Raw genomic sequence first — 13,737 nt, 5'->3', positions numbered from 1 at the left:
TTCAAAGAAAAGTATGGTTAATAAGGAAAAAAAGTTTTCTTAGTATAGTACTTGCCACTCTGTGAAGAAACACACAGACACTGGGGCACCTGGGTGGCTCAGTGGGTTAAAAAGCCTCTCTGCCTTTGGCTCAGGTCATGATCGCAGGGTCCTGGGATAGAGCCCTGCATCCGGCTCTCTGCTCAGTGGAGAGCTTACTTCCTCCTCTCTCTCTGCCTGCTTCTCTGCCTACTTATGATCTCTTAAATAAAATCTTTAAAAATGAATAAAATAAATAAATAAATAAATAAATAAAGTGATTAAATAAAATCTTAAAAAAAAAAAGACACACACACACATTTTATATTGTCTCTAAAAAACTGAGGCTTAGAATAATGGATGGGGAACAAGGTCACACAGCTGGAAAGTAGTGTTGCTACAATCCATCCTCTGGTCTGATTCGAAGACTTCTTATCCATCTGACTTATCAGGCTGCCTGCCTTCCCAGGGAAGGGCATCCTAGACATTGAGGGTGTGTATGAGCATGCACACACACACACACACACACACACACACCCCTATGTGCACGCATCATCACATCTGGGAGGACCAAAACCTTTTGGGGTAATGAGCACTAATGAATCGAGCAATAAACACACACACCATTTATTATTTGTAGTTCAATACTTTTTTCTTTTAATTCATACTGTACTTCCATGGCTCTAGCTACTTTACATGAAGATCTGGCTGGGAAGCCGTGTATGGTTCTAGGTAATAGCAGGTAAGTTTTTAGACCTTGCGCACAGCGCCAGGCAAAGTACAGTTCTAGATCCAAATACAGATGGCCAGACAACTCAACTGCAGTCGACCGGTGTTCTTTCCCATATATGGCCCCATGCAGGTGCTGGGGGCTGCTCCCTCTGCCTCACCCACTCCACCCATTGTCAGGATTATCCCGGGGCCACTGGGGCCTCTGAATCATCTCTCCCCACCTTGGAGTCTAGGTTGAGTGGGGGTCGGGGGAAAAGCACCATGGGTTTGGGAAGGTGACCTGGTCCATGCAGAGAGTGGTCTGGCCCTAGAGTGCAGGACAGGGAAATGTGGGGAGCCACACTACTGTTGGCAAAAATGGTTGCTTTCATTATGCAATCTCAGCACGTGGCACCCAAGCTCAGGGCCAACTCCCCAGACAGAGCCAGCTGTCTCGCCTGGAGCAGAGGCCGCCATCTTGTTTCTGCAGCGTCTCACTTGTGTTGTGAGAAGCCAGGAGGCCACGGGGCACAGATGACAGTATTCTTTACGCTTTCACATGCTGGGTACATCGTCTGGCATCGGCTCTTCTTGGCAGGCAAGGTGCTTCCCGCCAGTGGCCGAGGTTCCAGTCCAGGCTCCCAGGCCTGCTGAGGACCTCAAGTCACAACAGAATACAATGCCCAAGACCCCTGAGCTGTCGCACCCAACACCGAGCCAGGGAGCTGGCTGGGCCCGTCACAGCCATGGCTGGAGCAGGAGTGAGGTAACAAGGCCGGGCAGAGAGGTGGGAAGGGGTGCTCTCTACACCTTGTGCAAATCCCTGCTTCACATCAGGGAAGCAGGGGGTGTTAAGAGACGGCCTTCCAGAAAAACGCTCCACTCGGACCCAAAAGCGCATCTTCTGGAAGAAAACATAGAGGTGGAGGGAGGGGGGCCAGCCTGCTGGAGATGGGGGGATGAGGGTCAAGGATGTCAAGTGGTGGATGGGAGGATTGTCCCACAGCCTAGAGACAAGGGGCGGGGGGAGGAGAGAGTCAGGAAGACAGGTTCTCAAGTTTCCTACTGGAGTGGGCAGGTGAGGTCCAGGGGGTGTGGGGAGGGAGATCACAGCCCTGCCACCTGGGGGCCCTAGGGAGGAAGGGGCTCGCTCTGGCTGTCCTGCAGAGCTAAAGCAGCAGCATAGTATGGCACAGAGAACAGCCTTCTGAGCCCACAGTCCAGAAAGATTCTTCTCCCTGGTCCTTTCTCCAAGACTTCACCCTAGAGATGCTGCCCAGAAATGATTTTAGACATGGTCCACGCTTGCGTCAGGACAGGGACAGGGAGAGAAGCCATTTCTAGCAAAGCATTCTTCTTGAGGTTTCTTGATCCCTCTCCCCGTTCCTGTAATCCCAGGCTCTTAGGGTCAGTGCTCTATGACAACCCCAGGATTTTAGCCAAAGCTTCACAATTAATCAAAACCCCAACAAGGTTTGAACTGAGTCAAAAGAGAAGTACTAGGACCAGGAATGACTTCTCTCCAGTGTTTCTTCTAGTGAGGAGGAGGAAGGATGGACAGATGAAAGGCTTCACAGCCTAGAGACAAAAGATGAGCTTATATTAATCCAAGATGGTGCCTTTCTTGCCATTATCCTCCTCCTCCTAGTTTAGAGAAAGTCCCTTCCCAAGCTAAGACTAGGCCGACAAAGGAAGACACACCCTCCTAGGTTCATCCTGGGAAATACAGCACACCTGATCTCCTTCTCCCTACCTCACTAGGCCTCCTTAGTCCTGCTGGCTCATAAAGAAGAAAGTTTATCTATCCTGGATTTCCCAGGAACCCTGACACTGCCCTACTACTCATCTACACCCCAGGAAGCTCTAGCCCAGAAGGCTTGTTCTCTCCAAGTTTGAGAAAGCCCTACCTTGCCAGTCTCCAACACAGCCTCCAAGACAATGTCCACATTAGAACCTATCTTAGAGAGGGTCCAGCTCAGCCCCCTTCCCATTACAAAGGAGGACACAGCAACTCAGGTAAGGGAAGTGACTTGTCCAAGAGAAGAGCCAGGATTTGGGCCCAGATCTCCTAAATTATCCCAGTGCTCTAACAGAGAGCTTCTAAAGCTGCTGATCCTGCTGCCCTTGTCCCAGGGAGGTGAAGGGGGGAAGCGAGGCGTTGCAGATGTGACTGGGTTCTCCAAGGCCATAATTCCTTCAAGGGAGCTGGAGTGGAAGTATAGACCCTGTAGCTCACTGCCACCTGGTCAGAGATGCTGCAGCATCTTTTGAATGCAAGCTCTCAAATGTGAACCCAGGAATCCTCGAGGAAAGATTCCCATGTGACCAGGGTCCTTACGTGAACAAAAACAAAGCACAGGCTAGAAGTAATTCCATAAAGGATGTGGTTCTCATGCTCCCGGGAACAGCTATGAGCCAAGCTGCTGGGCTCGAGCAGCAATGTTACTGATCAGTTTCACTCCCAGACTTAATCTGCAAAGGTGAGCTTCCTTGGACAGGTTACTGAATGTGGGGGGAAGGTTTTGTTCGGGAGTGAATAAAAGTGTTGGGTCTTCTGCTTTGAAAGTTAAAAACAGTATTAGAACAGAGTGCCTACAAGAGATCCATGATTCTTAGGAATGAGGTAGGCCGAGGGACCTTCCCCATGTGTACACAGTGTGTCCTGGGTTCAAACCCCCAGGGTTCCTTGGATATACTAAGCATCTCCCTTCCTGTAACCTCCTCCTCCCTGGGATGGCCGAAGAGGTAAAGCAAAAGCAAACAGCTCTGTGCGGCCAAGCCCCCTTAGATCACTTTACTCCCAGCACAGAAACCACTGGAAGTCACCCCAAAGGTCCCACCATGGGACCATCAACAACTGGGTGATTTAAATAAGTATTAAATTATGAATGGAATAAAGGAGAGAATTTATCACTTTTGCTTTCAAAAGTTTCTGAGAATAATGTTGGCCTCTGGATCCTGCAGCAGGAAACTTTCTAGCAGTCTGCACTGTTCCTCCTCCTCCTCTGGCTCGGAGCCCACAAGCCCTGACCATCACTGCGTGTCTCCTGATCCAAGTCCTGGATGAGGATGAGGAGTGACCCCCCCGTGACCTGGCACATGCACCCGGCACAGGCATGATTCCAACCCTGGAATCTCCTCTCCTAGAGAAGGGAAATCCATTCTAGCTGATTCTCAGGCTACTCCCCTGAGGCATTTTTCTTCCGATCCTGCCCTTAGGCAGGATATTCTCAGACTGAGAAGTCAAAAGCTGTCTTTGATTGTCAAAGGGGGATGCTCAGGCCATTCCAACAGAAGACGACCACTTGCTTTTCTTTGTGGCTAGATCAGCGATAAAATCCTCCTTTCCTTTGGCCTCCTCTGTCAAGAGGCCCCCCAGGAGAACAAGCAATCTGAGTCTTCCCGGCCAAACTAGTATGATCCTTTCCCAACTGAGGATCCGAGGGGCCGGCAGGATTCCTCTCATCATTACACAGAGGAATAGCAGTTAAATGAGTGAAAAATGCTAATCGCGCCCAGAAGGCCCCCACAAGGTCAGATAAATGCCCGTGTCCGAGGGAGCGAACTCCCAACTGGCCCTGGATGACTCACTCTGCTAACCAAAGGTCTTCTCTCTCCTCCTGAGCAGTCTCGTACCTCTCTGGGGCCAGAGGCTAGAGAAGGCTTTGCCACCTCTGCCACAACTTCCACTCCCAAGTCTGAGGAACAGGATTTGGAATGGCCTCCACGTGGCGCAGAGGCTCAGTCTGGCCTCTTCCTGCACAAATGCAATGCACCTTTGCCCAATGAGTTCCTTCCAAAAGCCTAGGTCTCCTACCCTGCGTGGAGTGTCTTTGTTGTCTCCCTTAATCAAAGTCAGACCTTCCCTTGTAAGTAAAGGATGCTGGCAGCCAAGTGAACGCTTGGAGATCGGTGCTCACTATTCCTATGGCGTTCTCTGCGAACCTATGATCTGATTGTACAGTGCCAGCGCACTCCCTCCCTCCAACCCCGGACGCCCCTAGGACACCCTGACTCGTCCCGGAAATCAAACTGACAGCTCAAAGTGAAGAAATTAGAGCCACAGGCCTGGCTGGCTCATAACCACTTGGAAAGGGGTTTAATGAGATCCAAAATGCTCCATCCTGGCTAATAAACGATGTGCTCTTAGGGCACAGAGAAAAAATAGGGCTTTAGGCACTAAAAAGTGACACTTCACCCAGATCCAGCCTGGGAGAAGACCAGAGAGAAGGGGGAAGGGGGTGGGAAAGTAAGAAATTCCCAGCCCTTATTGGGTCCACACCCTACAGGGGTCAGGGGAAGGTGCAGGGGTGAGGGAGGAGGACACCATCCTGCACACGTGTCCTCGGGAGCCTGCAGCTCAAGGCCCAGTCCCACAGGGGCAGCCTTCCCAGCTTTCCAGCCCTCCGCCTCGCTGGGGGCACGTGGTCCATAGACAGCGGGGTTGGGGGGAGGGGTGGGGCTCAGGTGGCAGAGTTTAGACTGGGCTCTTGCCCTCGATGCTTCCTGTTCACAAGAGAACACCTGGGGAAGCGTGGGGTAGGGAAGAAAAAATTCTCTTTTATTTTGGAAACAAATCAAGAAGGGGATTCGGGAATGAAGCACCTTAAGCCCCTTGAGACTTCGAGACCCCAGGGTCTTCACAGGCATGACTTTGGCTCAACAACATTTCCCTTCTCAGAGCCTGGAACGGCCAGGAGGGGAAGGGCGGGGGCAGGGGTGGGGGTGGGGGAGGATCAGGGGAGGTCGGTGCTGAGAGGTGGTCCCTGCCCTCCTCGGCCCCTCCGCCGACCAGCACAGGAGGCGGGCCCGCTCCTTCTCCCTGGTACATAGGCATTATCTCTTTTTAAAATCTGTATATAATATATATATATTTATATTCTGTATATATATATATTTATATATATCTATTTATACGGTCTATGTACACGTATTGCACGGGCCTCTCGCAGCCCCCCCTGCTCCTGCCTTGTCAGTGATAGCGGTTCCTCTTCTCTTCACTTTCTGACGTGTAGTCTCGGGACCTGATGCCATTCTGGAGATTGATAAGCGAGTCCTTCATCTGGAAGACAGGGAAGCCAGCGCAGCCCCGCGTTGGTGCCCTCAGTGGGCTTCTCCACCACGCCCACCAAGGGCAGGTCCCCTAGCGCAACATCGAGCTCCAGGGAGCTGGGCCCCTAAGACAAGGGGGATTCTCCTAGGATGCTGCCTCCAGCAGAAAGGGGACAGCCGGTCTAGCACTGGGAACCCTTGGGGTGAGGTTCCCTGTGTCTTAATGATTTGTGGCCCCTGTGTTACTTAAGAATTCTCTCTCTCTCTTTCTCTCTCTCTCAGGGCACCTGGGTGGCTCAGTCATTAAGCGTCTGCCTTCAGCTCAGGTCATGATCCTGAGGTCCTAGGATCAAGCCCCACATTGGGCTCCCTGCTTGGCGGGAAGCCTGCTTCTCCCTCTCCCTCTGCTGCTCCCCCCTGCTTGTGTTCTCTGTCTCTCTCTCTCTCTGTTAAATAAATGAATAAAATTTTTAGGGAAAAAAAAAATTCTCTCTCTCTCTCTCAGGGTGCCTGGGTGACTCAGTGGGTTAAGAGTCTGCCTTCAGCTCAGGTCATGATCCCAGGGTCCTGGGATCGAGCCCCACATCGGGGTCCCTGCTCAGTGAGAAGTCTCCTTCTCCCTCTACCTGTCCCCCCTGCTTGTGATCTCTCTCTCTCACTCAAAAAAAATCTTGGGGAAAAAAAATTCTCTCTTTCAAAAAAGAAAACATTTCTCAAAGCATTCCACTGCTATAAGGAGCCCCACGAGGCTGTCTTCTACTCATTCCAGGTGGTTTCCCCACCAAGCCTGAAGACCACATACTCCCATCTTGTGCATTTTGCCGCCTTATTTTCCCAGCTTGGGGCTCTCGTCTCTCTTGCCTATTCCAATCTCACCCATCGTTAAGGCCCAGAACCAGTCCAAACGTTCTCTAGCTCACCATCCGCTTTCTTTTTCCTGGCCGCTCGTAAACCACTTGTTGGGACTCCACACTAGGGTCATCTGGAATCATTTTGTTTCATGTGTGGTGGACAGCAACAGACACCTGGGGTGCCAAGCAGAGACCTGACAACCGAACAGGCTTCTAGCTGTACCCACATCATGCATTAACCTTAACTAAATTTCTTAACCTCCATGAAGGAAGAGGCACACAAACACTGTCAGGTCATGGTCAGGAGTCTTAATGGGGCAGAGTCCCAGCAGCAGAATCCTGATGGGTCTGTCATACCACAACACTTTTACATACCACCTTGACCGAAGCTGCCCTGGGACAACACGGCTAACATTTCATGGGCACATGGCTATGGATTTTGAAATCCTCTGTCCCTCTGCCTAATCTAGTTTTCTTCTTTCTCTCTGGTTCTTCTATACACCCTTCGCTCTGTAGGGATGCTCCAAAGGGGTCTGTTATTAATCTTCCTGAAGTTACTTTTAAAGGGAATGAAACGGGCACCTGGGGGGTATCAGTCTGTTAAGCGTCAGCCTTCGGCTCAGGGCATGATCTCAGTGTCCTAGGATCAAGTCCTACAGCGGGGATCAAGTCCCTGCTGAGCAGGAAGTCTGCTTCTCCCTCTCCTGCTCCCCCTGCTTGAGCTCACTCTCCTGCTCTAATAAATAAATAAGAATCTTTTAAAAAGTAAAATAAAATAAATAAAGGGAATGAAACAAAACACCTATCCTAACACTCATAGAGTTGAGTCCTCCACCCTATACACCTGACCGCTCCCTGCTCCAATATAAAGGGCCCCAACCTGACACCGGCTTCTGGAGTTGTAAAAGAACCTGGTCGTTCAGTCCAACTGCCTCCTACTTCATTCATAAGTTTCTTATCTGACACCACCTGGTCAACTCTTGGGCACTTCCGGTGATAGAATCTCGAGCCTTCAAAATAGCCCATTCCATTCCTGACTAGCTTGTCAGTGGTCTGTTTTTATTTGATTACTCGAAGCTCCCTGTCCCGTGACTTCTAGCCCCTGGGGCCCCACGAGCATTCAATCTATCCTTCTACCTGCTGGACCTCTAGGTCTGAAGCCTATCCTGTTTTCCTCGCCCCATCCTTCCTTCTCCTAAGTGTATCTTTAATTCGATCAACCTTTCTTGGTATCACAGAGCTCCTAAGCCCCCTGCAATCCCATTTACCCCTTTTGTTAAAAAAAAAACAAAAAAATCCATGGCTCCAAAGCTAAACATGATACTCTAGAACACATTACATTGGGTCCTGATAGCCACATGAAAATGCTCTCTCCTCGATCTACAGCTAAGACCACACTACGAAGGGGAGTAAGATTTAATATTAATGAGGGCCTTGCCTCCCCCGTGTCCTCAAATCCTGACAGCAATTCCACAAAGTCACAATTGTTATTCCCATTTTATAAAGGAAGAAACTGTAAAGTCACTAATATTAAAGCCCTTGCTCCAGGTCACAAAACCAGTCCGTGGCAAGGTTGGGATTCCATCTCAAGCCTGGCCAACCACCAAACATAAAGAACTCCTTAGGAACAGACATTTTAATGGACAAATTTTGCGTCTCCTATCTTCTTAATTCTCTTGGAGGACAAAGTTAGCCTCTTGCTGTCCTGGCACTACAAAGGAGTTCTAAGATGTTAACTTCTTCTGGAGGAAGGAAGAGAAGCTCCTTCCTTTGATGAAACTAAACTTGTTGATTTTGCGCCGAGAGGATTTTCTTAAAGAGATGAATGAACACAGTTTTTGGAAGGAACACAGGCATCTACACTAGAACATGTCACTAAGAGATGACGCAGTACTAACGTCATCTTCCCAGACTATCTGTGCCCCTGATGGAGAGTGACGTGTTGGGGATTGTGTGCTGGTGTGTGTGTGTTGAGGGGGGAGGGCGGGGGGACATACAGCAAAAGGAACTAGAAACATATGCCCTCTGGGAAGACAACTCTCTGTGAAAGGAGATTCTCCCCTTTAAGAGCCTGTCAGATGGCCACGGGTGACCAAGGGGGGAAAAAAAATAAAAGAGTTCTAACCTTCTAACCTTCTAACCTACCGCTTTCTTGCTGCAAATTTCATTGTTATCACTGGGGGAGAACACCTGTGTTTCCAACAACCCATTCCAGGATGACTTTAAAATCAGAACAGTGGATGGCCCAGGGGAAGAATGAACAGGAGGGTGAGGTCCGGTGGCTGGGGGTGAGGATGGGGACGGGACGGGGAGAGCTCCCAGGGCACAGGGAAGCAGCTCATCTTCGGAAGACGAGGGCAAGGAGACAAAGTGGGGACATCTCACCTGGTCAAGAAGCATCACCGAGGATTTGATGATCTCTCTCCATTTTTGGAGCTCTGTATCGTGGTACTTTTGTTGGGACTCCAAGAGCTGGGCCCATTCTGTCTGAGACTGGGGTAACCTGTGGGGCAGAAGAAGGGGTACCCCGGCAGCTGGAGTTATGCTCAGTGGACTGTCCTGTGCTCCCAGACCCCTAAAGGACAGAGAGTCACATCAGACTGCTTTGTCCTCTGCTCAATGCCCCCGGCTCCCTTGTGCCCCAGGTCAGAAGCAGGCTAAAGCTACAGGGACAGTTTTCAGAGCCCACTTATGGGCTCATCCCAAAGGGTTGCCCACTGGATAAGGGCAGCGGAGCCGTCCCACGGAGACCGGGTGGCAGGAGCGGGGGCACGGTACCAGGGGGGGTGGAGGTGGTGGCCCAGGGAAGAGGCAAGGATTACCTTTCTTGGAGCCTCAGACCCTGCCAGGCGGTGAGGGTCTGGGTGGTGTATTCCAACATCCAGAGTTTGTAGAAGAGCATTATGTTAAGGACGACCAGCAGCACCAGACTGGGAAGGAGACAAAGGGGACAAAGGCGACAGGCATGAGATGGAATCTGAGAATGCATGCAACCTTGAAAAGCCTGGGGTCACCCCCCACCCCTCCAGAGGCAGCTGCTGTCCTTGACCATTGGTCACCTGAAGCATGGCAGGGAGGGAGGGAGGAGGAAGGCTGCAGCGCGGGGGAGAGGGAGAGAGAGCGGCGCTCTCATCTGGAGGGGCCGGGACACAGCAGGAGCGCCATGGAGAGGCACGTGGGCCAAGGCATTGGGAAAGAGACACACACAGGAGCCCCCTGGACCCAGGGTGCCTGGGGGAAGAGGTAAGATGGAGAGGAAAAGAGATGAAGGGTAAACGAAGCAATCAGAGAGCCAGTACCTGAAACAGATCCTAATGGGAGCAAGGAGGAAAAATGGGGAGGAGGCAGAGGTTAGAACAGGCCAGTGCGGAGATGGGGAGGGCTGCACTGTAACCAAGCCAGAGAGCGCCTGAGTCTGGGGGGAAGAAACCCTGGAAGCGAGGACACGAGGACAAGGAGACCCAGCGAGCAAGGGACAGCAGCTGCAAACAGATCTTAGTACGTCAAGAGTGACACACGGAGGCAAGTCCTCCTACCCAGCGAACCCAACACGGGACAGAAGGGCGAGGCTGTGGACTATCAACCTGATCTGCCCAACAGGGGTTAGCATGATGTCCCTACAGAACGTCTTGTCCTCATGCCTGCCCGGGCCCATGGGGGTCACGAGGTTGTTCGGGCTGGGCTAGCATCGCTCAGAGACAGGAGATGGTAAGGACGACCTTGGGGGCACAGAGGGCCACCAAGAAATGCAGGAGCCTCAGGGGCTGCCAAAAGATCATTTTAGGACCCAAGTTCATGGCAGAGAGATGATTTGCAGAGCAAGGGGACCTAGAGACACATAGAACTGGGTACAGTGCTGGTGCAATGTTTCAGGGTTCTGAAATTCCGATGAAGTTCCCTAGCTTCTCTGAACCCCCTTAACTACCCCGCTGGGGCTGCACTGTACGTGGGCTGAAGGCGTGGATGGAAAGCTCCCTGCACACAGGGGTCCCCCGTGATGGCCGGTTTTATCTTGAAAGCGGTATGAGGACATTTAGGGACACACACAAGAAAAGGGAGACAGAATGATGGAAAAGGACCAACAAAGAACATCTTACGCTGTGCCTTCGACCTTTCGATGTGTGTGTGTGTGTGTGTGTGTGTTAGAGAGAGAAGAGAGCGAGACTGTGCTCTTCTCTGTGCCTCCAGCATTACAGAAGCGGATACTCCTGGAGCTGGCAGTTTCCAGTCCCTGACCCTATCCAGGGCTCTGTGCCTTCTCCAAAACAATCTCTAAATTTCACGCTGACTTGCAATGACGCTGCCTCTAACTGTACCCACAGGCGCCAGAAGACCTGAACGCCTGCCTCTTTGGCGTGGACTGCATTTATCCTACCTCCTGCATTTAGGTCCGTGCGTACAATCCTGCCTGTGCTCCGTGGACGTCCACGGACACCCCTGCAAGCCGTCTGAGGAAAGAGCCTGTGGTCCACACAGGGGAGGGCGGGCAGAGCCGCTTCGGGGCCGCTGGACACAGGGCAGCCCGTTCCACCCACACTGTCGGCAGATTTGCAGCCCAGACCTCTAAGTGTTGAATGATGAAGGCCATGATCTTAACCTAACGGAGCCCCACAGTCAGCTAATGCCATACGATCACACCGACTCGGAAGAGCAGGCCTCCTTCAGGAAGTCTGCATGCAGGAAAAGCTCAGACAGAACCCACCTGAGGTTCGAGTTTTTGATCTACCAAACCCAACAGGAGAGACCTGGCAGCACGAATCCCCTCAAATGGATGTTGTTGAACAGGAATCTTACTGGTTTCACAGCTGTCTGTGTATGTATGTGTGTATGTCTTTGTATTTGTATGTGACTTTGTAAGAGACCTTGGCTCCCCAGGCCACGGGCAGAAGACATCTCCACCTACATTTCTGTTACACGCAGTCAGGTAAGAAGAGAGACCGCCTCATGTTCCTCACGCGCCCCCCCATGGTGCCCACGCCTCGTCCATGGCCCCGATTTCTTCTCACACTTGGCGCTGTCCTCGGATGGTCTCATTCTCACCCGGGGCTCTCATGCTACCGCTAACTAAATCAGTATCCATAAGCCATATTGTTCTCTGCCTCGCCAAGGTCCACATCAGCAAGCACTGTCGCCTCCCCCAGATTCCCTACTGCAACGCTGGACACAGCTGGAGCCCAGAGCGTCTTCTCGGACAGCTCTGTACCCTGACCTGGATTTCTGTGAACGACACAACCATCTCCAGCCGCCCACCGCAGTCCTCCCTCTTTTTCGGCTTCAACCAGATGGCTAACGGGTCCTCCGTCCCCTCCTTGAGGGACAGTCACGCTCCCCTATGCCGCGGCCCCTTACTTGGACCAGCCTGCCGGCCTCCAGCCCTCTCTTCTCTAGGCCTCCTCCTACAGGCAGGCAGAGGGACTTAACAACAACACTTGACCTTTGCCAAGAGGCCCTAAAGCCATAAAACAACAACCCAGAAAGCCAATCCTGTCACATTCCAGGGCTTCCTGATGGGTTTGGCTGTGCTTCTGCTTCTGCCTCTCTGAAAATGAATTATGGGGGCCTGACGGAGTCGGGAGAAGGTGTCATAGAAGAAAGGCCCAGAGACAGGGCAGTCCCCAGTGCAGAGCAGGCAGGACCCCCATCTGGGCAGCTCCCATGTCACACCTGCCTGTGCCCCCCCATGCTCACAGCACACCCCCATCTCCAGGGAAGGCGGTGGGGCGGGGGTGGTCCGCAGCGGGCTGAATCAAGCAGAACAGCAATCTGCGCTCAGCCGCCCGTCCCAGGAACTCCCTGCTCCCAGCAGTTTGGGGGCGACCCCAGCGTCCTGAGCTCCCCCATGGACAGCTGGGCCCTCCCATGCTACCTGTGCATTTCTTCCCACTTCGTCTCTCCCTGCCCAGGGTCCTCCTGGGAACATTACTGCGCCTACTGTTTTATAACATGATGGCAACCTTGTAAATTATTTACACTATAAGCATATATTCCGGGACAGTCGTCATTGATTTTGTCTGGCTTTCCTGCCAAAGTGTGGGCTCAGGAGTGCCTGATCCTGGCCCCCGGACCAGAGCAGTCTCAGGACCTCCCTCACACGTGAACGAATGGGCTTCTCAGATGCCGTGCAGCGACTCTGTGTTAGCGTTTCTCCAACAGTGGAGTAATTCTGAATTTCCTGTCTGTCTTACCCACTTGAAACTGAGTTGCCAAGGGCATGGATGCTGCATACAGTGTTCTGTTCCCCCTCCTGAGGGCCTAGCTTACAGCAGATGCTAAATTGAACAGAGAAAAAGAAACAAAGCAGCAAGGAGTGACGGACAGAACTAGTGATCTGGAGAGAGGAGGCTAGAGGACAAAGAAAGGCCAGGGCCATGGGAAGGGGTGCGCACACGCCCAAGGAGCCAGCGGGCAGGGAGGGGAGGTGCTGGGGCAGGGGTGGGGAGGAGAGCTGAGATCCCTTACACACAGCTGATAACCAGCAGCAGCTTGGACACACTCTGCAGGTGGAAACCGTTAGGGGTGTCCTCGGGGATATGCCGTGTCTGCGTGGAACCTGTGGGGAGAGTAAAGAGGCCATCACCACGGCGGCTCACGAGCCCCCTGGCTACCGTGACAGGGGTCAAGCACAGAGCTTCGGGGAATGACGGAGAGTTGTCCATGATGATTTCCCAGCAATGAGCGGACAGATACACCCAGCCCTCCAAAAGAGCAAGGGAAGTCCCCCAAGGGCAAGGTCATGGGCTGGGTCAGGCGAAGTGGACATTCAAGTCACCAAACAAACAAGAGACTCAACAGCCTTTTGCAGCTAGGACATGCGAAGCGGGGACAAAGTAGCCGTGGCACAGACAACCGCACCGGGCTGGGTCCAGAGCCGGCTTTCCACTCAGGCTGTGTCTGCAGCTAGTGCCGGGACGCTGAACAAGTCTCAGCTCCCCTCGGAGACTCAGTGCATTCACACGTGTCACATTAGAAATTCCCTACATAAGGGAGGGGGACACAGAAGGCGGGCACTGTCCCTCCTCCGGTCCTGCCCCCACCCTGAGGCACGCCCCGGGGGGTATGCAAAGCATGGCCTGAAAGACGCTGGACTGGCGGTCTCTGAGACTCC

At 52.4% G+C, this 13,737-nt stretch overlaps 1 protein-coding gene across 25 annotated transcripts in view; it reads right to left on the bottom strand.

Moving 5' to 3' along the window:
• Nucleotides 1-644: 644 nt before the first annotated feature.
• GRAMD1B (GRAM domain containing 1B) overlaps nt 645-13,737 on the bottom strand; it is a 242,487-nt gene continuing 229,394 nt past the window's right edge. For 15 of the 25 annotated variants that reach the window (XM_082683735.1, XM_082683754.1, XM_082683753.1 and 12 more), the window contains 4 exons: nt 13,092-13,182; nt 9,455-9,562; nt 9,018-9,207; nt 645-5,791 (listed from right to left, as the gene is read on the bottom strand). In XM_082683735.1, the coding sequence (XP_082539861.1) occupies nt 5,702-5,791; nt 9,018-9,207; nt 9,455-9,562; nt 13,092-13,182 (479 nt within the window). In that variant the 3' untranslated portion in view covers nt 645-5,701. The remainder of the gene's footprint in view (nt 5,792-9,017; nt 9,208-9,454; nt 9,563-13,091; nt 13,183-13,737) is intronic. The other 10 variants (XM_082683755.1, XM_082683759.1, XM_082683744.1 and 7 more) reach the window with 3 other exon arrangements.

Source organism: Mustela nivalis (genome assembly GCF_964662115.1).
Source record: "Mustela nivalis genome assembly, chromosome: 9".
Lineage (NCBI taxonomy): Eukaryota > Metazoa > Chordata > Mammalia > Carnivora > Mustelidae > Mustela > Mustela nivalis.
This window is presented reverse-complemented; position numbering and strand designations above follow the sequence as displayed.